General features: G+C 52.2%; 1 protein-coding gene across 3 annotated transcripts in view; it reads right to left on the bottom strand.

Moving 5' to 3' along the window:
* Positions 1–22,012, bottom strand: part of STK36 (serine/threonine kinase 36) — a 68,557-nt gene that overhangs the window by 29,812 nt on the left and 16,733 nt on the right. For 2 of the 3 annotated variants that reach the window (XM_077479081.1, XM_077479083.1), the window contains exons 3-18: positions 21,583–21,723; positions 20,986–21,063; positions 20,777–20,907; positions 14,312–14,561; positions 14,141–14,234; positions 13,596–13,780; positions 12,359–12,435; positions 12,180–12,270; positions 11,955–12,092; positions 11,434–11,601; positions 11,270–11,355; positions 10,236–10,335; positions 10,028–10,160; positions 9,788–9,888; positions 9,544–9,639; positions 4,775–4,873 (exon numbers count right to left, since the gene is read on the bottom strand). In XM_077479081.1, the coding sequence (XP_077335207.1) occupies positions 4,775–4,873; positions 9,544–9,639; positions 9,788–9,888; positions 10,028–10,160; positions 10,236–10,335; positions 11,270–11,355; positions 11,434–11,601; positions 11,955–12,092; positions 12,180–12,270; positions 12,359–12,435; positions 13,596–13,780; positions 14,141–14,234; positions 14,312–14,561; positions 20,777–20,907; positions 20,986–21,063; positions 21,583–21,723 (1,968 nt within the window). Of the gene's footprint in view, positions 1–4,774; positions 4,874–9,543; positions 9,640–9,787; positions 9,889–10,027; positions 10,161–10,235; positions 10,336–11,269; positions 11,356–11,433; positions 11,602–11,954; positions 12,093–12,179; positions 12,271–12,358; positions 12,436–13,595; positions 13,781–14,140; positions 14,235–14,311; positions 14,562–20,776; positions 20,908–20,985; positions 21,064–21,134; positions 21,552–21,582; positions 21,724–22,012 lie in introns of those variants that run through there. The other variant, XM_077479084.1, reaches the window with a different exon arrangement.

Here is a 22,012-nt window from a genome sequence, read left to right as displayed (position 1 = left end):
ACACCATCTTCTCCACCACCATTCCCAGCGACACCATCTTCTCCATCACCATCCCCAGTGACACCATCTTCTCCACCACCATCCCCAGTGACACCATCTTCTCCACCACCATCCCCAGTGACACCATCTTCTCCACCACCATCCCCAGTGACACCATCTTCTCCACCACCATTCCCAGTGACACCATCTTCTCCACCACCATCCCCAGTGACACCATCTTCTCCACCACCATCCCCAGTGACACCATCTTCTCCACCACCATCCCCAGTGACACCATCTTCTCCACCACCATCCCCAGTGACACCATCTTCTCCACCACCATCCCCAGCGACACCATCTTCTCCACCACCATCCCCAGCGACACCATCTTCTCCACCACCATTCCCAGTGACACCATCTTCTCCACCACCATCCCCAGTGACACCATCTTCTCCACCACCATCCCCAGCGACACCATCTTCTCCACCACCATTCCCAGCGACACCATCTTCTCCACCACCACTCCCAGTGACACCATCTTCTCCACCACCATCCCCAGTGACACCATTTTCTCCACCACCATCCCCAGTGACACCATCTTCTCCACCACCATCCCCAGTGACACCATCTTCTCCACCACCATCCCCAGTGACACTCTCCTCTCCATCACAATTCCCAGTGACACCATCTTCTCCACCACCATCCCCAGTGACACTCTCCTCTCCATCACCATTCCCAGTGACACCATCTTCTCCACCACCATCTTCTCCACCACCATCCCCAGTGACACCATCTTCTCCACCACCATCCCCAGTGACACCATCTTCTCCACCACCATTCCCAGTGACACCATCTTCTCCACCACCATCCCCAGTGACACCATCTTCTCCACCACCATTCCCAGTGACACCATCTTCTCCACCACCATCCCCAGTGACACCATCTTCTCCACCACCATCCCCAGCGACACCATCTTCTCCACCACCATTCCCAGCGACACCATCTTCTCCACCACCATCCCCAGCGACACCATCTTCTCCACCACCACTCCCAGTGACACCATCTTCTCCACCACCATCCCCAGTGACACCATCTTCTCCACCACCATCCCCAGTGACACCATCTTCTCCACCACCATCCCCAGCGACACCATCTTCTCCACCACCATTCCCAGCGACACCATCTTCTCCACCACCACTCCCAGTGACACCATCTTCTCCACCACCATCCCCAGTGACACCATCTTCTCCACCACCATCCCCAGTGACACCATCTTCTCCACCACCATTCCCAGTGACACCATCTTCTCCACCACCATCCCCAGTGACACTCTCCTCTCCATCACCATTCCCAGTGACACCATCTTCTCCACCACCATCCCCAGTGACACCATCTTCTCCACCACCATCCCCAGTGACACCATCTTCTCCACCACCATCCCCAGTGACACCATCTTCTCCACCACCATCCCCAGTGACACCATCTTCTCCACTACCCAATGAGGGACAAATTCCATACTCCCAGTGACACCCTCCTCTCCATCACCTATAGAGGGACACCGCTCAATGACACCAGGGTTATAGTGTCATCTACAGGAGAAAGACAAAAGAAGGCCGGCCCCCCTACAATCTATAAGCCCTCCCACCCAAGCCTTGAGGTGAAGCAGTAATTTTAAACAGATGTTGTGAAAAGTTGTGACAGCAGGTGGCGCTATACAGTCACCAAGGTGTTTGTGGGAAGAGCTGCTGCACTAAACCTCCACAAAACTGCCAGAGGAGGAAGGCGGGGGAGAGGGCACTCACCATTACTATACTGTGTCAGAGTCCTCCACCCAACACAGCCTCCTAATACGAGGAGAGTCCTCCACCCAACACAGCCTCCAAATACGAGGAGAGTCCTCCACCCAACACAGCCTCCAAATACGAGGAGAGGCCTCCACCCAACACAGCCTCCAAATACGAGGAGAGGCCTCCATCCAACACAGCCTCCAAATACGAGGAGAGTCCTCCACCCAACACAGCCTCCAAATACGAGGAAAGTCCTCCACCCAACACAGCCTCCAAATACGAGGAGAGTCCTCCACCCAACACAGCCTCCTAATACGAGGAGAGTCCTCCACCCAACACAGCCTCCAAATACGAGGAGAGTCCTCCACCCAACACAGCCTCCAAATACGAGGAGAGTCCTCCACCCAACACAGCCTCCAAATACGAGGAAAGTCCTCCACCCAACACAGCCTCCTAATACGAGGAGAGTCCTCCACCCAACACAGCCTCCAAATACGAGGAAAGTCCTCCACCCAACACAGCCTCCAAATACGAGGAGAGTCCTCCACCCAACACAGCCTCCTAATACGAGGAGAGTCCTCCACCCAACACAGCCTCCAAATACGAGGAGAGGCCTCCACCCAACACAGCCTCCAAATACGAGGAGAGTCCTCCACCCAACACAGCCTCCAAATACGAGGAGAGTCCTCCACCCAACACAGCCTCCAAATACGAGGAGAGGCCTCCACCCAACACAGCCTCCAAATACGAGGAGAGGCCTCCATCCAACACAGCCTCCAAATACGAGGAGAGTCCTCCACCCAACACAGCCTCCAAATACGAGGAAAGTCCTCCACCCAACACAGCCTCCAAATACGAGGAGAGTCCTCCACCCAACACAGCCTCCAAATACGAGGAAAGTCCTCCACCCAACACAGCCTCCTAATACGAGGAGAGTCCTCCACCCAACACAGCCTCCAAATACGAGGAAAGTCCTCCACCCAACACAGCCTCCAAATACGAGGAGAGTCCTCCACCCAACACAGCCTCCTAATACGAGGAGAGTCCTCCACCCAACACAGCCTCCTAATACGAGGAGAGTCCTCCACCCAACACAGCCTCCTAATACGAGGAAAGTCCTCCACCCAACACAGCCTCCAAATACGAGGAGAGTCCTCCACCCAACACAGCCTCCAAATACGAGGAAAGTCCTCCACCCAACACAGCCTCCTAATACGAGGAGAGTCCTCCACCCAACACAGCCTCCTAATACGAGGAGAGTCCTCCACCCAACACAGCCTCCAAATACGAGGAGAGTCCTCCACCCAACACAGCCTCCAAATACGAGGAGAGGCCTCCACCCAACACAGCCTCCAAATACGAGGAGAGGCCTCCACCCAACACAGCCTCCAAATACGAGGAGAGTCCTCCACCCAACACAGCCTCCAAATACGAGGAGAGTCCTCCACCCAACACAGCCTCCAAATACGAGGAGAGTCCTCCACCCAACACAGCCTCCAAATACGAGGAGAGTCCTCCACCCAACACAGCCTCCAAATACGAGGAGAGTCCTCCACAAGGCACAGCCTCCCAACACGAGGAGAGTCCTCCACACAACACAGCCTCCAAATACGATGAGAGGCCTCCACAAGGCACAGCCTCCCAACACGAGGAGAGTCCTCCACCCAACACAGCCTCCTAATACGAGGAGAGGCCTCCACAAGGCACAGCCTCCCAACACGAGGAGAGTCCTCCACCCAACACAGCCTCCTAATACGAGGAGAGTCCTCCACCCAACACAGCCTCCAAATACGAGGAGAGTCCTCCACCCAACACAGCCTCCAAATACGAGGAGAGGCCTCCACAAGGCACAGCCTCCCAACACGAGGAGAGTCCTCCACCCAACACAGCCTCCTAATACGAGGAGAGTCCTCCACCCAACACAGCCTCCAAATACGAGGAGAGGCCTCCACCCAACACAGCCTCCAAATACGAGGAGAGGCCTCCATCCAACACAGCCTCCAAATACGAGGAGAGTTCTCCACCCAACACAGCCTCCAAATACGAGGAGAGGCCTCCACCCAACACAGCCTCCTAATACGAGGAGAGGCCTCCACCCAACACAGCCTCCTAATACGAGGAGAGTCCTCCACCCAACACAGCCTCCTAATACGAGGAGAGTCCTCCACCCAACACAGCCTCCAAATACGAGGAGAGTCCTCCACCCAACACAGCCTCCAAATACGAGGAGAGGCCTCCATCCAACACAGCCTCCAAATACGAGGAGAGTCCTCCACCCAACACAGCCTCCAAATACGAGGAGAGTCCTCCACCCAACACAGCCTCCAAATACGAGGAGAGTCCTCCACCCAACACAGCCTCCAAATACGAGGAGAGTCCTCCACCCAACACAGCCTCCAAATACGAGGAGAGGCCTCCACAAGGCACAGCCTCCCAACACGAGGAGAGTCCTCCACCCAACACAGCCTCAAAATACGAGGAGAGTCCTCCACCCAACACAGCCTCCTAACACAAGGAGAGTCTTCTGAGATGGGGACACCACAGCTGGGGTTCCTTAAGCTACACAGAACTACCCCAGGACTGGCTGGAAGAGTCCACCTGGTTGTCACCAATGATGGAGGACCATGGCGGAGAGGAAACCAAGTATAAAAAAAGTATAATGACTTTCAGGATTTCCACCCACCACCGGCTGTGATAGGAGACAAGTCTTACAATTCAGGTGAAGGGAAAGAAATGATCGTTCTTCCGAGGGCGCCAAGTGAGCAGACGTGAGGGGGAGGAGTTACAGCCTCTAGGGAGCTGCAATTCATATGCCTAGTCTTCATTTCTCCTGCAGGTGGCAGCATAATCCTTGGTTTCTTACTATCAAGCTGTGTCCCCAATGGACAATAGAGTAAATTCAGGAGAGTAAAATGTGAACTAGAAACGCATCAGAAAACGGGCAAAAAAAAACAACATACAGGTGACAAACTTCAGTCTTCTATTAGACCCGGCATGGAATGACTTACCTCTCCCTCCACACAGGACACCACAGACTGTATGGCAGGACGGTCATCTAGCAGACGCTGGCAGGCCCCCACACTAACATGACAACAAGCATACAGAACCTGCAAGAGGGAGCCAAATATCAGAAGACACTCCCAGGAGGAGGCAGACAGAGAGGAAATATCAGAAGACACTCCCAGGAGGAGGCAGACAGAGAGGAAATATCAGAAGACACTCCCAGGAGGAGGCAGACATGGAGGGAACAAATATCAGAAGACACTCCCAGGAGGAGGCAGACAGGGAGGGAACAAATTTCAGAAGACACTCCCAGGAGGAGGCAGACAGGGAGGGAATATCAGAAGACACTCCCAGGAGGAGGCAGACAGGGAGGGAACAAATATCAGAAGACACTCCCAGGAGGAGGCAGACAAGGAGGGAATATCAGAAGACACTCCCAGGAGGAGACAGACAAGGAGGGAACAAATATCAGAAGACACTCCCAGGAGGAGGCAGACAGGGAGGGAATATCAGAAGACACTCCCAGGAGGAGACAGACAAGGAGGGAACAAATATCAGAAGACACTCCCAGGAGGAGGCAGACAGGGAGGGAACAAATATCAGAAGACACTCCCAGGAGGAGGCAGACAGGGAGGGAACAAATATCAGAAGACACTCCCAGGAGGAGGCAGACAGGGAGGGAACAAATATCAGAAGACACTCCCAGGAGGAGGCAGACAGGGAGGGAACAAATATCAGAAGACACTCCCAGGAGGAGACAGACAGGGAGGGAATAACAGAAGACACTCCCAGGAGGAGGCAGACAGGGAGGGAACAAATATCAGAAGACACTCCCAGGAGGAGGCAGACAGGGAGGGAATATCAGAAGACACTCCCAGGAGGAGGCAGACAAGGAGCAAACATCAGAAGACACTCCCAGGAGGAGGCAGACAAGGAGGGAATATCAGAAGACACTCCCAGGAGGAGACAGACAAGGAGGGAACAAATATCAGAAGACACTCCCAGGAGGAGGCAGACAAGGAGGGAATATCAGAAGACACTCCCAGGAGGAGACAGACAAGGAGGGAACAAATATCAGAAGACACTCCCAGGAGGAGGCAGACAGGGAGGGAATATCAGAAGACACTCCCAGGAGGAGGCAGACAAGGAGCAAACATCAGAAGACACTCCCAGGAGGAGGCAGACAAGGAGGGAATATCAGAAGACACTCCCAGGAGGAGGCAGACAGGGAGGGAATATCAGAAGACACTCCCAGGAGGAGGCAGACAGGGAGGGAATATCAGAAGACACTCCCAGGAGGAGGCAGACAGGGAGGGAATATCAGAAGACACTCCCAGGAGGAGACAGACAGGGAGGGAATATCAGAAGACACTCCCGGGAGGAGACAGACAAGGAGGGAACAAATATCAGAAGACACTCCCAGGAGGAGACAGACAAGGAGGAAATATCAGAAGATACTCCCAGGAGGAGGCAGACAGGGAGGGAATATCAGAAGACACTCCCAGGAGGAGACAGACAGGGAGGGAATATCAGAAGACACTCCCAGGAGGAGGCAGACAGGGAGGGAACAAATATCAGAAGACACTCCCGGGAGGAGACAGACAAGGAGGGAATATCAGAAGACACTCCCAGGAGGAGACAGACAAGGAGGGAATATCAGAAGACACTCCCAGGAGGAGGCAGACAAGGAGGGAATATCAGAAGACACTCCCAGGAGGAGGCAGACAAGGAGGGAATATCAGAAGACACTCCCAGGAGGAGACAGACAAGGAGGGAATATCAGAAGACACTCCCAGGAGGAGGCAGACAAGGAGGGAACAAATATCAGAAGACACTCCCAGGAGGAGGCAGACAGGGAGGGAATATCAGAAGACACTCCCAGGAGGAGGCAGACAGGGAGGGAATAACAGAAGACACTCCCAGGAGGAGGCAGACAGGGAGGGAACAAATATCAGAAGACACTCCCAGGAGGAGGCAGACAGGGAGGGAATATCAGAAGACACTCCCAGGAGGAGGCAGACAAGGAGCAAACATCAGAAGACACTCCCAGGAGGAGGCAGACAAGGAGGGAATATCAGAAGACACTCCCAGGAGGAGACAGACAAGGAGGGAACAAATATCAGAAGACACTCCCAGGAGGAGGCAGACAGGGAGGGAATATCAGAAGACACTCCCAGGAGGAGACAGACAAGGAGGGAACAAATATCAGAAGACACTCCCAGGAGGAGGCAGACAGGGAGGGAATATCAGAAGACACTCCCAGGAGGAGGCAGACAAGGAGCAAACATCAGAAGACACTCCCAGGAGGAGGCAGACAAGGAGGGAATATCAGAAGACACTCCCAAGAGGAGGCAGACAGGGAGGGAATATCAGAAGACACTCCCAGGAGGAGGCAGACAAGGAGGGAATATCAGAAGACACTCCCAGGAGGAGGCAGACAGGGAGGGAATATCAGAAGACACTCCCAGGAGGAGACAGACAGGGAGGGAATATCAGAAGACACTCCCGGGAGGAGACAGACAAGGAGGGAACAAATATCAGAAGACACTCCCAGGAGGAGACAGACAAGGAGGAAATATCAGAAGACACTCCCAGGAGGAGGCAGACAGGGAGGGAATATCAGAAGACACTCCCAGGAGGAGACAGACAGGGAGGGAATATCAGAAGACACTCCCAGGAGGAGGCAGACAAGGAGGGAATATCAGAAGACACTCCCAGGAGGAGGCAGACAAGGAGGAAATATCAGAAGACACTCCCAGGAGGAGGCAGACAAGGAGGAACAAATATCGGAAGACACTCCCAGGAGGAGACAGACAAGGAGGGAATATCAGAAGACACTCCCAGGAGGAGGCAGACAGGGAGGGAATATCAGAAGACACTCCCAGGAGGAGACAGACAGGGAGGGAATATCAGAAGACACTCCCAGGAGGAGGCAGACAGGGAGGGAACAAATATCAGAAGACACTCCCGGGAGGAGACAGACAAGGAGGGAATATCAGAAGACACTCCCAGGAGGAGACAGACAAGGAGGGAATATCAGAAGACACTCCCAGGAGGAGGCAGACAAGGAGGGAATATCAGAAGACACTCCCAGGAGGAGGCAGACAAGGAGGGAATATCAGAAGACACTCCCAGGAGGAGACAGACAAGGAGGGAATATCAGAAGACACTCCCAGGAGGAGGCAGACAAGGAGGGAACAAATATCAGAAGACACTCCCAGGAGGAGGCAGACAGGGAGGGAATATCAGAAGACACTCCCAGGAGGAGGCAGACAGGGAGGGAATAACAGAAGACACTCCCAGGAGGAGGCAGACAGGGAGGGAACAAATATCAGAAGACACTCCCAGGAGGAGGCAGACAGGGAGGGAATATCAGAAGACACTCCCAGGAGGAGGCAGACAAGGAGCAAACATCAGAAGACACTCCCAGGAGGAGGCAGACAAGGAGGGAATATCAGAAGACACTCCCAGGAGGAGACAGACAAGGAGGGAACAAATATCAGAAGACACTCCCAGGAGGAGGCAGACAGGGAGGGAATATCAGAAGACACTCCCAGGAGGAGACAGACAAGGAGGGAACAAATATCAGAAGACACTCCCAGGAGGAGGCAGACAGGGAGGGAATATCAGAAGACACTCCCAGGAGGAGGCAGACAAGGAGCAAACATCAGAAGACACTCCCAGGAGGAGGCAGACAAGGAGGGAATATCAGAAGACACTCCCAAGAGGAGGCAGACAGGGAGGGAATATCAGAAGACACTCCCAGGAGGAGGCAGACAAGGAGGGAATATCAGAAGACACTCCCAGGAGGAGGCAGACAGGGAGGGAATATCAGAAGACACTCCCAGGAGGAGACAGACAGGGAGGGAATATCAGAAGACACTCCCGGGAGGAGACAGACAAGGAGGGAACAAATATCAGAAGACACTCCCAGGAGGAGACAGACAAGGAGGAAATATCAGAAGACACTCCCAGGAGGAGGCAGACAGGGAGGGAATATCAGAAGACACTCCCAGGAGGAGACAGACAGGGAGGGAATATCAGAAGACACTCCCAGGAGGAGGCAGACAAGGAGGGAATATCAGAAGACACTCCCAGGAGGAGGCAGACAAGGAGGGAATATCAGAAGACACTCCCAGGAGGAGGCAGACAAGGAGGAACAAATATCGGAAGACACTCCCAGGAGGAGACAGACAAGGAGGGAATATCAGAAGACACTCCCAGGAGGAGACAGATAAGGAGGGAATATCAGAAGACACTCCCAGGAGGAGGCAGACAAGGAGGGAATATCAGAAGACACTCCCAGGAGGAGACAGACAAGGAGGGAACAAATATCAGAAGACACTCCCAGGAGGAGGCAGACAAGGGGGGAATATCAGAAGACACTCCCAGGAGGAGGCAGACAAGGAGGAAACATCAGAAGACACTCCCAGGAGGAGGCAGACAAGGAGGAAACAAATATCGGAAGACACTCCCAGGAGGGAATATCAGAAGACACTCCCAGGAGGGAATATCAGAAGACACTCCCAGGAGGAGACAGACAAGGAGGAAACAAATATCAGAAGACACTCCCATGAGGAGGCAGACAAGGAGGGAACAAATATCAGAAGACACTCCCAGGAGGAGACAGACAGAGGGGGCGGAGAGATAGAGGGAATAAAGCTGACCAGACACTCCCAGGAGGAGGCGGAGACGGGGTGGAGAGGGAACATCTCTGCAGACATTCCCAGAAGAGAGAGTGAAAATTAAGAAGTAAGAAAAATGCAAATATTACCTTCAGCTGGCTGAGCGTGAGCTGAGAGTCAGATAATGAGCAGGAGAAGAGAGTGCCGGAGCCGGACAACAACCTGTCTGAGATATACACACAGACCTGCAACGACAGACAAGAGGGGTCACAGAGGACACATACTTCCAGAGCCGGTTCTCACTATGGTCTACATTTCCAGAGCCACGGCCTACACTTCTGATATGGTCTAAAGCCTGTCCTGGAAGTAACAGTTCCTATAACGCAGACAGACCTTTTCCTTTAGCAGTCGGTGAGCAGTGGACACGGGGACGTCACATACAGCTGCTAGGACATGAAAGTAGAGACTCAACCAACGTCCATCTCTGGAGGTCTCTGAAAGGTAGGACAGATATCAGAGGCGGGACTGTATTATGACATATTGTAGAATGATGATGTAAAGCACAGAGTACAAGGACATGATTTGGGGTAGGAGAAAGTCTCCTCTGATTGGACGCAGACGGTGAAGACATACCTTGCCTCAGGCGCTGTGTCCGCTCAATGATGGCGTCCAATACATCTTTATAATCAGACAGAAGGCTGGTAAAGAGCTGAGCGCAGTCTGCTGGGGCCCCATAGCTGGCACTGGCACAGAGGGACACCAAACACTAGAAGGTGGAGACAACCATTAGGGGGAACCCTCAGAGGAACACATAGTACACAGAACTGAAAACACCACTTACCTCCAAACTGCGCTCCACCAAGACATCCTCATCACTGGGGGGAAAGGAGAAGACGATCCTCAGGACTTCCAGGAAATCCCCCGAACAGTTCTGTAGAGTGCTGCACAAAAATGCCAGATATGAGACACAAGAGACGCCATGCACTTCCACATACAGGTGTGCTGAAAAGCTTTGGATAGTGAGGATATGAAGCCATTTTTTATCACAGAGTTGTATAGCTCCTCTTTAAATCCTAATGAGAAAAAAAAAGTCCCAAAATGCCACCGATGAAGAGTCTCCCCCCTCCTCCACCACCCCTTCTCCTCCCCCAACCCCCTGAATGTTTGGCCTTGGTGCAGACACACAAGGGGACACACACAGGAGGTCATTTCCCACATCTGTGGTTTCTGTATAAATAGTCAATGAATTTGTTATCTCTCATGTGGATGCACTGAGCAAACTAGATACATGAGGAGCAGAAAAGAATGATCAAAAGACCTGCATAACAAGGTAATCGAAGTTTATAAAGCTAGAAAAAGGATATAAAAAGATATTCAAAGCCTTGTGTATGCCGGTCAGTACTGTTCAATCACTTATTAAGAAGTGGAAATTTCGGGGATCTCTCGATACCATACAGACAATTCTTCCATATATGAGAGACAAGGCCTGTATGGCTCTCATGGTTGGGTGTCGAGGTGAAGTACAGCTTGGTGCTCAGTGATGATCATCTTAGGACAGGTTCTCTTTACAGAGACAAGGCCTGTATGGCTCTCATGGTTGGATATCGGCTGAAGGGCAGTTTGCAGCTCACTGATGACCAGCTTAGGACAGGTTCTCCTGTCCAAAGCTGGTCAATGAGAGCCATACAGGTCTTACAGAATGCAAGGAGAACCTGTCCTAATCTGGTCAATACTGAGCTCCATGGTGGGGTATTGGGGTGAAGGACAGCTTGGAGCTTGGTTTTGACCAGCTTAGGACAGATTCTCCTTACATACACAAGGCCTGTATGGCTCTAATGGTTGGGTATCAGGGTTTGGGGGCGGCTCGGAACTCACCGCGACGCCTCTGGATGACTCCGGAAACAGTAGTAAGAGTTCAGAAGAAGGAAGAGATCCGAGAGGAAGGACGAGATCCACGAACACTGGAACCAGAATCAACACACAATCCAATCAGAAACCTTCTACTATATAGTCCCACCTCCCAGGACACTATACATCACCTGCCGCACATCCTCCTTCACCGATTGGCTGATCAGCTGCAGAAGGAAATTAGGGATCTGTAGCTCTTCACAGAGGTCGGAGAGCAGGGCCGGGTCACATGTCGATGAGAGGAGGTTACAGATGACACGGACAGCTGGGCGGAGGCGTGATACAGCTTCCAGCGACACCTAGACACACATCACATTCACAGTGTGAGGATGGACACCAGGAACGCAAGAAAGATGAACAATTCTGGTATATACAGTACCATCCTACAAGAGCATTGTGGGTAATGTGGGGTCATTGTACAGGGGCATTGTGGGTAATGTGGGGTCATCATACAGGGGCATTGTGGGTAATGTGGGGTCATTGTACAGGGGCATTGTGGGTAATGTGGGGTCATCGTACAGGGGCATTGTGGGTAATGTGGGGTCATTGTAGGTAATGTGGGGTATGTAGGGTCATCATGCAGGGGCATTGTGGGGTCATAGTACAGGGGCATTGTGGGTAATAAAGGATCAGAGGCGGGGAATACACTGACCGGAGGATGGCAGTCCCGTAGCCGGCCATGGACTTTCTTCCTGAAGTTGGGGTCTTGGAGGAGCAGGAAAGGGGTACTCAGCTGGGCCACAGATGGGTCAGTAGCTTCCAGTAGTGCGGACCATTCATCGTCGCTGTCCTGTATACACAGACACAATGTCTCCACCATTACATGTACAGATATATAGCCCACCTACCACACACCATGTATGCAGACTCCTCCTACCTCGTTCTCCAGGTGGACCACTTCAATGCTGTGTGTTTGCCTCTTCTCCCGGCCAAATTCCCTCTCGTAGTCCTGAGATATGGGGTTCCCCCTGACACACCATGAAGAAGGTTACAGAAAAGGCGTACAACACACCACAACAGACACACAGTTCTGATCCACAGAGAGCGAGAACTTACCTAGCCAACGCCGAGAGACTCCCAACTCCTGTGTGCCCAACCTCCGACTCCTCACCGACACCACGCGCTGCTCCTCTCTACAACAAAACCACAATGATCCAGGGAGATAATGGAGATGGGGGAGGAAGAAACACAGAGTGTGGGCATGCTGGGTGTGAAGGTGGTCTCATATGGAGAAGTGATGGAGATATTGGGTAGAGCTGGTGTAAGAGGAGACATAGAATGGCTCTAGTCTTATGGTGAAGAGCTGGGTACATATACAGTGTGGGTCTGGTCCTATGACCTCTATGGAAGACACGGATGGAGAAGTTACATAGTAGATGAGGTTGAAAAAGGCCACAAGTCCATCAAATCCAACCCATGTGTGATTATATGTCAGTATTACATTGTATATCATGTATGTTGTGTGATTATATGTCAGTATTACATTGTATATCATGTATGTTGTGTGATTATATGTCAGTATTACATTGTATATCATGTATGTTGTGTGATTATATGTCAGTATTACATTGTATATCATGTATGTTGTGTGATTATATGTCAGTATTATATTGGGTGGAGCTGGTGTGAGGGTACAGACCAAGGGTGGAGCTGGTGTGAGGGTACAGACCAAGGGTGGAGCTGGTGTGAGGGTACAGACCAAGGGTGGAGCTGGTGTGAGGGTACAGACCAAGGGTGGAGCTGGTGTGAGGGTACAGACCAAGGGTGGAGCTGGTGTGAAGGTACAGACCAAGGGTGGAGCTGGTGTGAGGGTATAGACCAAGGGTGGTGCTGGTGTGAGGGTACAGACCAAGGGTGGTGCTGGTGTGAGGGTACAGAGCAAGGGTGGTGCTGGTGTGAGGGTACAGACCAAGGGTGGTGCTGGTGTGAGGGTACAGACCAAAGGTGGAGCTGGTGTGAGGGTACAGACCAAGGGTGGAGCTGGTGTGAGGGTACAGACCAAGGGTGGAGCTGGTGTGAGGGTACAGACCAAGGGTGGAGCTGGTGTGAGGGTACAGACCAAAGGTGGAGCTGGTGTGAGGGTACAGACCAAGGGTGGAGCTGGTGTGAGGGTACAGACCAAGGGTGGAGCTGGTGTGAGGGTACAGACCAAGGGTGGAGCTGGTGTGAGGGTACAGACCAAGGGTGGAGCTGGTGTGAGGGTACAGACCAAGGGTGGAGCTGGTGTGAGGGTGGAGACTGAAGGAGGAGTCTAGGAACACATAAAATCAGGTGTAATGTTTGGCAGAGTCACCTGGTTGGTGGCCGCTTTGCCCGTTTCCCTCTCCTTTCTCTTGGCCACACGTTGTCTTGCTTTGCTCAGTATTCGGGAATGGGCGCTGGCCTGCCCGGCGCTCGCACACAGTCTGTCGCGGATCTGCCGCTGCTCATCAGTCAGTGGAGAGGTGAATGGACTTCCAGCAGTGCCGTCCTCCAATACTGGAAAAACAAATCACAGAGGAGTAACAATAGATCTATGAAATCCACCTAATGTCCCCACCCCCCACGTACTGTCTGCCCAAAGCAATGTCCTCAGACAGGTGTCAATGGCAGGGGAGGGGTATAAAATAGTTGTGATATACAGTCCCACCCCCAGCCAAGAGCCATCAGTAGGGAAGGGGAATCAAATACAGTTAAGGGCATACAGTCCCACCCCCAGAGTACCAGCCCACCCATAGCACCGCCCACAAACAAGGGTCATCTGCAGGGGAAGGGGGTATATAATACAGTTGAGGTGTGCAGTCCCACCCCTAGAGGTCTACTCTCAGGATCTGATAAGGATATTGATGAAGATCTCACCCATCACTTGGTCTTTAATGAAGGGATGTCTCAGCAGCGTCGGCCAGGACAGTCGCAGAGCCGGGTCCTTTGTTAGGAGACCTTGGAGGAAATCCTGGAGGAATCATAGAAACCATGAAGTCCTTATCAGCGGATTCAGTCCAGGGTCACTCATTTGTCACACAGCCCTACCTTCAGTTCTGCCGAGACCTCCTTTGGCCATCGCACTGGCTGCTGGGTGATGATACTGACCAGCTGGAAGATGCTGTGTGTATAGAAGGGAGGGGTGCCCACCAATAACTCATAGACGATGCAGCCCAGCGCCCACAGGTCGGAGCGATGGTCGTATGGACGTTCTAGGACCAGCTCTGGTGACATGTACAGCGGGGTCCCCTTAATGGAGCGCACCATGAGGGTGTCCAGACTCAGCTCCCGGGCAAACCTGTACAAGGAAGAGACACGGGATCATGGGGGGGGTCTGTATACATAGAACCCCCCCGACACATGTACGCCACTGGTCACCCAGTTCTCGGTCCTCAGTCTATAGGGGGAGGGGGTCTGTATACATAGAACCCCCCTGACACATGTACGCCACTGGTCACCCAGTTCTCGGTCCTCAGTCTATAGGGGGGAGGGGGTCTGTATACATAGAACCCCCCGACACATGTACGCCACTGGTCACCCAGTTCTCAGTCTATAGGGGGGGTCTGTATACATAGAACTCCCCCGACACATGTACGCCACTGGTCACCCAGTTCTCAGTCTATAGGGGGGGTCTGTATACATAGAACCCCCCCGACACATGTACGCCACTGGTCACCCAGTTCTCAGTCTATAGGGGGGGTCTGTATACATAGAACTCCCCCGACACATGTACGCCACTGGTCACCCAGTTCTCGGTCCTCAGTCTATAGGGGGTTGGGCTCAGCTGGTTAAGGCTCTTGGCAGCTCTCAGTCCGGGTATTTTTATGTATGGTCGGGTTGTTTTCAGAGCCCGGACCAGTTCTGTGACCCTCAGGAGAAGTACAGAAAGAAGGATTAGAGCTTTCACCGTACTTACTAAACCGAGAAGAGAAATTTCCAGAAGTCATTTCACATAAATCCTCGGATCTCATAACTCCGGATTTTGTTTGTTTTTTTAAATCCCTGAAATAATTCCCTCATTTCTGCAGCGCTGAATGTATGAATTTGAATGTATACAGGTCTGTGATTGGTTCTTTTGAAGGATAACAAATGTCTGATTGGCTGTCTATGAAGACACCACCTCCTTTATGAACCCTGTTGGAAGGGTTATGGTTTGTCATTTTCTGTGATGTCACTTCCCATGTATGAAGTGATTGGCTGGAATCTGCACTTCCTGTTTGCAAAAGCTTTTGTGATAATAAAAGGCCATGCTGGCTGGTGTGAAGTCAGGGATGCTGGCTGGTGTGAAGTCAGGGATGCTGGCTGGTGTGAAGTCAGGGATGCTGGCTGGTGTGAAGTCAGGGATGCCGGCTGGTGTGAAGTCAGGGATGCCGGCTGGTGTGAAGTCAGGGATGCCGGCTGGTGTGAAGTCAGGGATGCCGGCTGGTGTGAAGTCAGGGATGCCGGCTGGTGTGAAGTCAGGGATGCCGGCTGGTGTGAAGTCAGGGATGCCGGCTGGTGTGAAGTCAGGGATGCCGACTGACTGGGCTGAGATGAGGACATAAGAATGCGGGTGATGTCTGTTTACTTGGATGAGCGGGTTGATAGGTAAAGTATTATATCATTATAATAATGGAAATGGGTGTTTATATGAGCACAAGAGATGTGGCTGTGTGCTCTGCATACAGCCAGATTGCTACTACAGGTGATGATGTTGTTCCTGGCCGGGGAATCACATCTAATCCACAGTACTGTTACTGTACCACCAGCCAGCAGTGGTGCACCAGGCCAGCCACGTCACATGGTATTTTTACACAGTGTCCAGCCAAGCAGAGGCACTGGGGCGACAGACTGCCACTCAATGAGTCATTCAGCGATCAAACACTCGGACAGCCGCGGCGGCCATTGTTTTGGTTATATAAAAAAAGTACAGCACTCAATTTGGGGGGGGGGGGGTGTGGCCCCATCAGGCCCCACACTGGTGACACCATTGCACAGCACTGGCACAATGTGGCAGCGAACTTTGTGACATCTGAATGATGCTTGGCTGGTGGGGACCCCGGACAACTGCCCAGCGTGGCCATGCAAAAAGGCAGCCCTGGGCGTAAATGGATGTCCTACTGTGGATCGTGGCACACTAGGTGATCGCCAAGTCATTCAGAGTCAGCTGATCACTGATTGGGGTAAAGGGCCAATCACAACAGCCCTTTACCACGTGATCAGCTGTCAGCCAATGACAGCTGATCCAAGAATGTAAACAGAAGCCGGGTATTTCTTTCATCATTCTGACAGCATGAGGGGGAGGGGGAGGAGAGCCGATAACCGGCTTCTGTTAATGGGACATCAGCACGGATTATCAGTGCAGCCCATCAGTGCCACCTATCATTGCTCACCAGTGCCGCCTATCAGTGCCACCTATCATTGCTCACCAGTGCCGCCTATCATTGCTCACCAGTGCCGCCTATCAGAGCCACCTATCATTGCCCACCAGTGCCACCTATCATTGCTCACCAGTGCCACCCATCATTGCCCACCAGTGCCGCCTATCAGTGCCACCTATCATTGCTCACCAGTGCCGCCTATCAGAGCCACCTATCATTGCTCACCAGTGCCGCCTATCAGTGCCACCTATCATTGCTCACCAGTGCCGCCTATCAGAGCCACCTATCATTGCTCACCAGTGCCGCCTATCAGTGCCACCTATCATTGCTCACCAGTGCCGCCTATCAGTGCCACCTATCATTGCTCACCAGTGCCGCCTATCAGAGCCACCTATCATTGCTCACCAGTGCCGCCTTTTAGTACCACCTATTAGCACCCATCAGTGTTTAGGAAAAAATAAAACCCAGAGGTGTTTAAATCCCACCACAAGAAAGCTCTATTTGTGTGGGAAAAAAAATAAAAAGGATAAAAAAACAGTGTCATGTGTGATTGTCATTCAAAGTGAGAGAGAGCGCTGAAAGCGGAGAATTGGCGTGGTGGCGAGTGGTTAAACCTTTATGTGAATATGGTTACATTATAACAAACACATATTTCACCTATGGGGGGTCGCTATCCATGTATTATATTGTAGTAGTCCTATGGGGGGGGGGGAGGGGTCACTATCCATGTATTACATTGTAGCAGTCCTATGGGGGGGGGGGGGGGTCACTATCCATGTATTACATTGTAGCAGTCCTATGGGGGGGGGGGGTCACTATCCATGTATTACATTGTAGTAGTCCTATGGGGGGGGGGGGGTCACTATCCATGTATTACATTGTAGCAGTCCTATGGGAGGGTCACCATCCATGTATTACATTGTAGCAGTCCTATGGTTGGGGGGGGGGGGTCACCATCCATGTATTACATTGTAGCAGTCCTATGGTTGGGGGGGGGTCACCATCCATTTATTACATTGTAGCAGTCCTATGGTTGGGGGGGGGTCACCATCCATGTATTACATTGTAGCAGTCCTATGGGGGGGTGGTCACCATCCATGTATTACATTGTAGCAGTCCTATGGGGGGTTCACCATCCATGTATTACATTGTAGCAGTCCTGTGGGGGGGTCACCATCCATGTATTACATTGTAGCAGTCCTATGGGGGGGTCACCATCCATGTATTACATTGTAGCAGTCCTATGGGGGGGGGGTCACCATCCATTTATTACATTGTAGCAGTCCTATGGTTGGGGGGGGGTCACCATCCATGTATTACATTGTAGCAGTCCTATGGTTGGGGGGGGGGTCACCATCCATTTATTACATTGTAGCAGTCCTATGGTTGGGGGGGGGGGGGGGTCACCATCCATGTATTACATTGTAGCAGTCCTATGGGGGGGTCACCATCCATGTATTACATTGTAGCAGTCCTATGGGGGGGGGGGCACTATCCATGTATTACATTGTAGCAGTCCTATGGGGGGGGGGGGTCACTATCCATGTATTACATTGTAGCAGTCCTATGGGGGGGGGGGTCACTATCCATGTATTACATTGTAGCAGTCCTATGGGGGGGGGGGGGTCACCATCCATGTATTACATTGTAGCAGTCCTATGGGGGGGTGGTCACCATCCATGTATTACATTGTAGCAGTCCTATGGGGGGGTCACCATCCATGTATTACATTGTAGCAGTCCTATGGGGGGGTCACCATCCATGTATTACATTGTAGCAGTCCTATGGGGGGTTCACCATCCATGTATTACATTGTAGCAGTCCTATGGTGGGGGGGGGGGGGGTCACCATCCATGTATTACATTGTAGCAGTCCTATGGGGGGTTCACCATCCATGTATTACATTGTAGCAGTCCTATGGGGGGGGGGTCACTATCCATGTATTACATTGTAGCAGTCCTATGGGGGGGGTCACCATCCATGTATTACATTGTAGCAGTCCTATGGTTGGGGGGGGGTCACCATCCATTTATTACATTGTAGCAGTCCTATGGTTGGGGGGGGGGTCACCATCCATGTATTACATTGTAGCAGTCCTATGGGGGGGTGGTCACCATCCATGTATTACATTGTAGCAGTCCTATGGGGGGGTCACCATCCATGTATTACATTGTAGCAGTCCTATGGGGGGTTCACCATCCATGTATTACATTGTAGCAGTCCTGTGGGGGGGTCACCATCCATGTATTACATTGTAGCAGTCCTATGGGGGGGTCACCATCCATGTATTACATTGTAGCAGTCCTATGGGGGGGGGGGGTCACCATCCATTTATTACATTGTAGCAGTCCTATGGTTGGGGGGGGGTCACCATCCATGTATTACATTGTAGCAGTCCTATGGTTGGGGGGGGGGTCACCATCCATTTATTACATTGTAGCAGTCCTATGGTTGGGGGGGGGGGGGGTCACCATCCATGTATTACATTGTAGCAGTCCTATGGGGGGGTGGTCACCATCCATGTATTACATTGTAGCAGTCCTATGGGGGGGTCACCATCCATGTATTACATTGTAGCAGTCCTATGGGGGGGGGGTCACTATCCATGTATTACATTGTAGCAGTCCTATGGGGGGGGGGGCACTATCCATGTATTACATTGTAGCAGTCCTATGGGGGGGGGGTCACTATCCATGTATTACATTGTAGCAGTCCTATGGGGGGGGGGGTCACCATCCATGTATTACATTGTAGCAGTCCTATGGGGGGGTGGTCACCATCCATGTATTACATTGTAGCAGTCCTATGGGGGGGTCACCATCCATGTATTACATTGTAGCAGTCCTATGGGGGGGGTCACCATCCATGTATTACATTGTAGCAGTCCTATGGGGGGGGTCACCATCCATGTATTACATTGTAGCAGTCCTATGGGGGGTTCACCATCCATGTATTACATTGTAGCAGTCCTATGGGGGGGGGGCACTATCCATGTATTACATTGTAGCAGTCCTATGGGGGGGGGGTCACTATCCATGTATTACATTGTAGCAGTCCTATGGGGGGGGGGCACTATCCATGTATTACATTGTAGCAGTCCTATGGGGGGGTGGTCACCATCCATGTATTACATTGTAGCAGTCCTATGGGGGGGTCACCATCCATGTATTACATTGTAGCAGTCCTATGGGGGGGGGGTCACTATCCATGTATTACATTGTAGCAGTCCTATGGGGGGGTGGTCACCATCCATGTATTACATTGTAGCAGTCCTATGGGGGGGTCACCATCCATGTATTACATTGTAGCAGTCCTATGGGGGGGGGTCACTATCCATGTATTACATTGTAGCAGTCCTATGGGGGGGGGGGCACTATCCATGTATTACATTGTAGCAGTCCTATGGGGGGGGGGTCACTATCCATGTATTACATTGTAGCAGTCCTATGGGGGGGGGGGGGGTCACCATCCATGTATTACATTGTAGCAGTCCTATGGGGGGGTGGTCACCATCCATGTATTACATTGTAGCAGTCCTATGGGGGGGTCACCATCCATGTATTACATTGTAGCAGTCCTATGGGGGGGTCACCATCCATGTATTACATTGTAGCAGTCCTATGGGGGGGGTCACCATCCATGTATTACATTGTAGCAGTCCTATGGGGGGGGTCACCATCCATGTATTACATTGTAGCAGTCCTATGGGGGGGGGGTCACCATCCATGTATTACATTGTAGCAGTCCTATGGGGGGGGTCACCATCCATGTATTACATTGTAGCAGTCCTATGGGGGGGGTCACCATCCATGTATTACATTGTAGCAGTCCTATGGGGGGGGTCACCATCCATGTATTACATTGTAGCAGTCCTATGGGGGGGGGGTCACCATCCATGTATTACATTGTAGCAGTCCTATGGGGGGGGTCACCATCCATGTATTACATTGTAGCAGTCCTATGGGGGGGGTCACCATCCATGTATTACATTGTAGCAGTCCTATGGGGGGTGGTCACCATCCATGTATTACATTGTAGCAGTCCTATGGGGGGTTCACCATCCATGTATTACATTGTAGCAGTCCTATGGTGGGGGGGGGGGGGGTCACCATCCATGTATTACACTGTGAAGTTGGAGGCGGGTCAGACTCACCCGAAGTCGCAGAGTTTGATGGTCCCGTCCTTCCCCAGTAGAATGTTCTGGGGTTTCATGTCTCGGTGGAGGATACGATGAGAATGGAGGTAATAGAGAGCGGACACCAGCTGTGCAGAGACATCCCGCACCTACATAGACACAACCGTCACCCGGGAGAGCTCAGCCATACCATCATTCCCAGACCCATCAATGAGAGCGTCTCTTACCAGATCCTCCGACAGATTACCATCATCTTCCAGGATCTGGAACAATTCTCCCTCTGCGTACTCCGTCACAACCACCACCTGACCAGAGAAGAGGACACGTCACCCATCACAGCTGTCCAGCATGCGCACAGTGTTGGGGTCCCTCTTACCTCTCGCTCAGTCTCACAGCTGTCCAGCATGCGCACAGTGTTGGGGTGTCTCTTACCTCTCGCTCAGTCTCACAGCTGTCCAGCATGCGCACAGTGTTGGTGTGTCTCTTACCTCTCTCTCAGTCTCACAGCTGTCCAGCATGCGCACAGTGATGGGGTGTCTCTTACCTCTCGCTCAGTCTCACAGCTGTCCAGCATGCGCACAGTGTTGGGGCGTCTCTTACCTCTCGCTCAGTCTCACAGCTGTCCAGCATGCGCACAGTGTTGGTGTGTCTCTTACCTCTCTCTCAGTCTCACAGCTGTCCAGCATGCGCACAGTGTTGGGGCGTCTCTTACCTCTCGCTCAGTCTCACAGCTGTCCAGCATGCGCACAGTGTTGGTGTGTCTCTTACCTCTCTCTCAGTCTCACAGCTGTCCAGCATGCGCACAGTGTTGGGGCGTCTCTTACCTCTCGCTCAGTCTCACAGCTGTCCAGCATGCGCACAATGTTGGGGTGACACAAGTCGCTCATAATCTGGATCTCTCTCTTCAGACCTCGGAGCTCTTTCTCGGATCGGCCCACTTTAGGAATAAACTTCAGGGCCACAACCTGAGGAGCAAGAAGACCGGAGCGTCACGGAGATGGAGGAGGAGGAGCTTGTCTGACTAAAGATTCTGCTCATGTGCAGAGACTTCACCATCGTTCCTGATTGAGGGGCGCAGGAATTCAGAGGCTGTTGGGTTATACTGCCACCTACATGAGGATTGGACACAAAATTGTGGGCCTGCCCAATATGACCCCTCCCACTCCCAGCCGCTATTTCTGTGCTTCAGAGGAAAGTTGAACTTTTTATGTTGCCGTGTGAGCCGCCTCTGTATTCCACTATCCGGCCCTCCCG

This window comes from Lithobates pipiens, unplaced genomic scaffold, assembly GCF_037356315.1.
Source record: "Lithobates pipiens isolate NorthernLeopardFrog02 unplaced genomic scaffold, aLitPip1_a1.2 Scaffold_132, whole genome shotgun sequence".
Lineage (NCBI taxonomy): Eukaryota > Metazoa > Chordata > Amphibia > Anura > Ranidae > Lithobates > Lithobates pipiens.
This window is presented reverse-complemented; position numbering and strand designations above follow the sequence as displayed.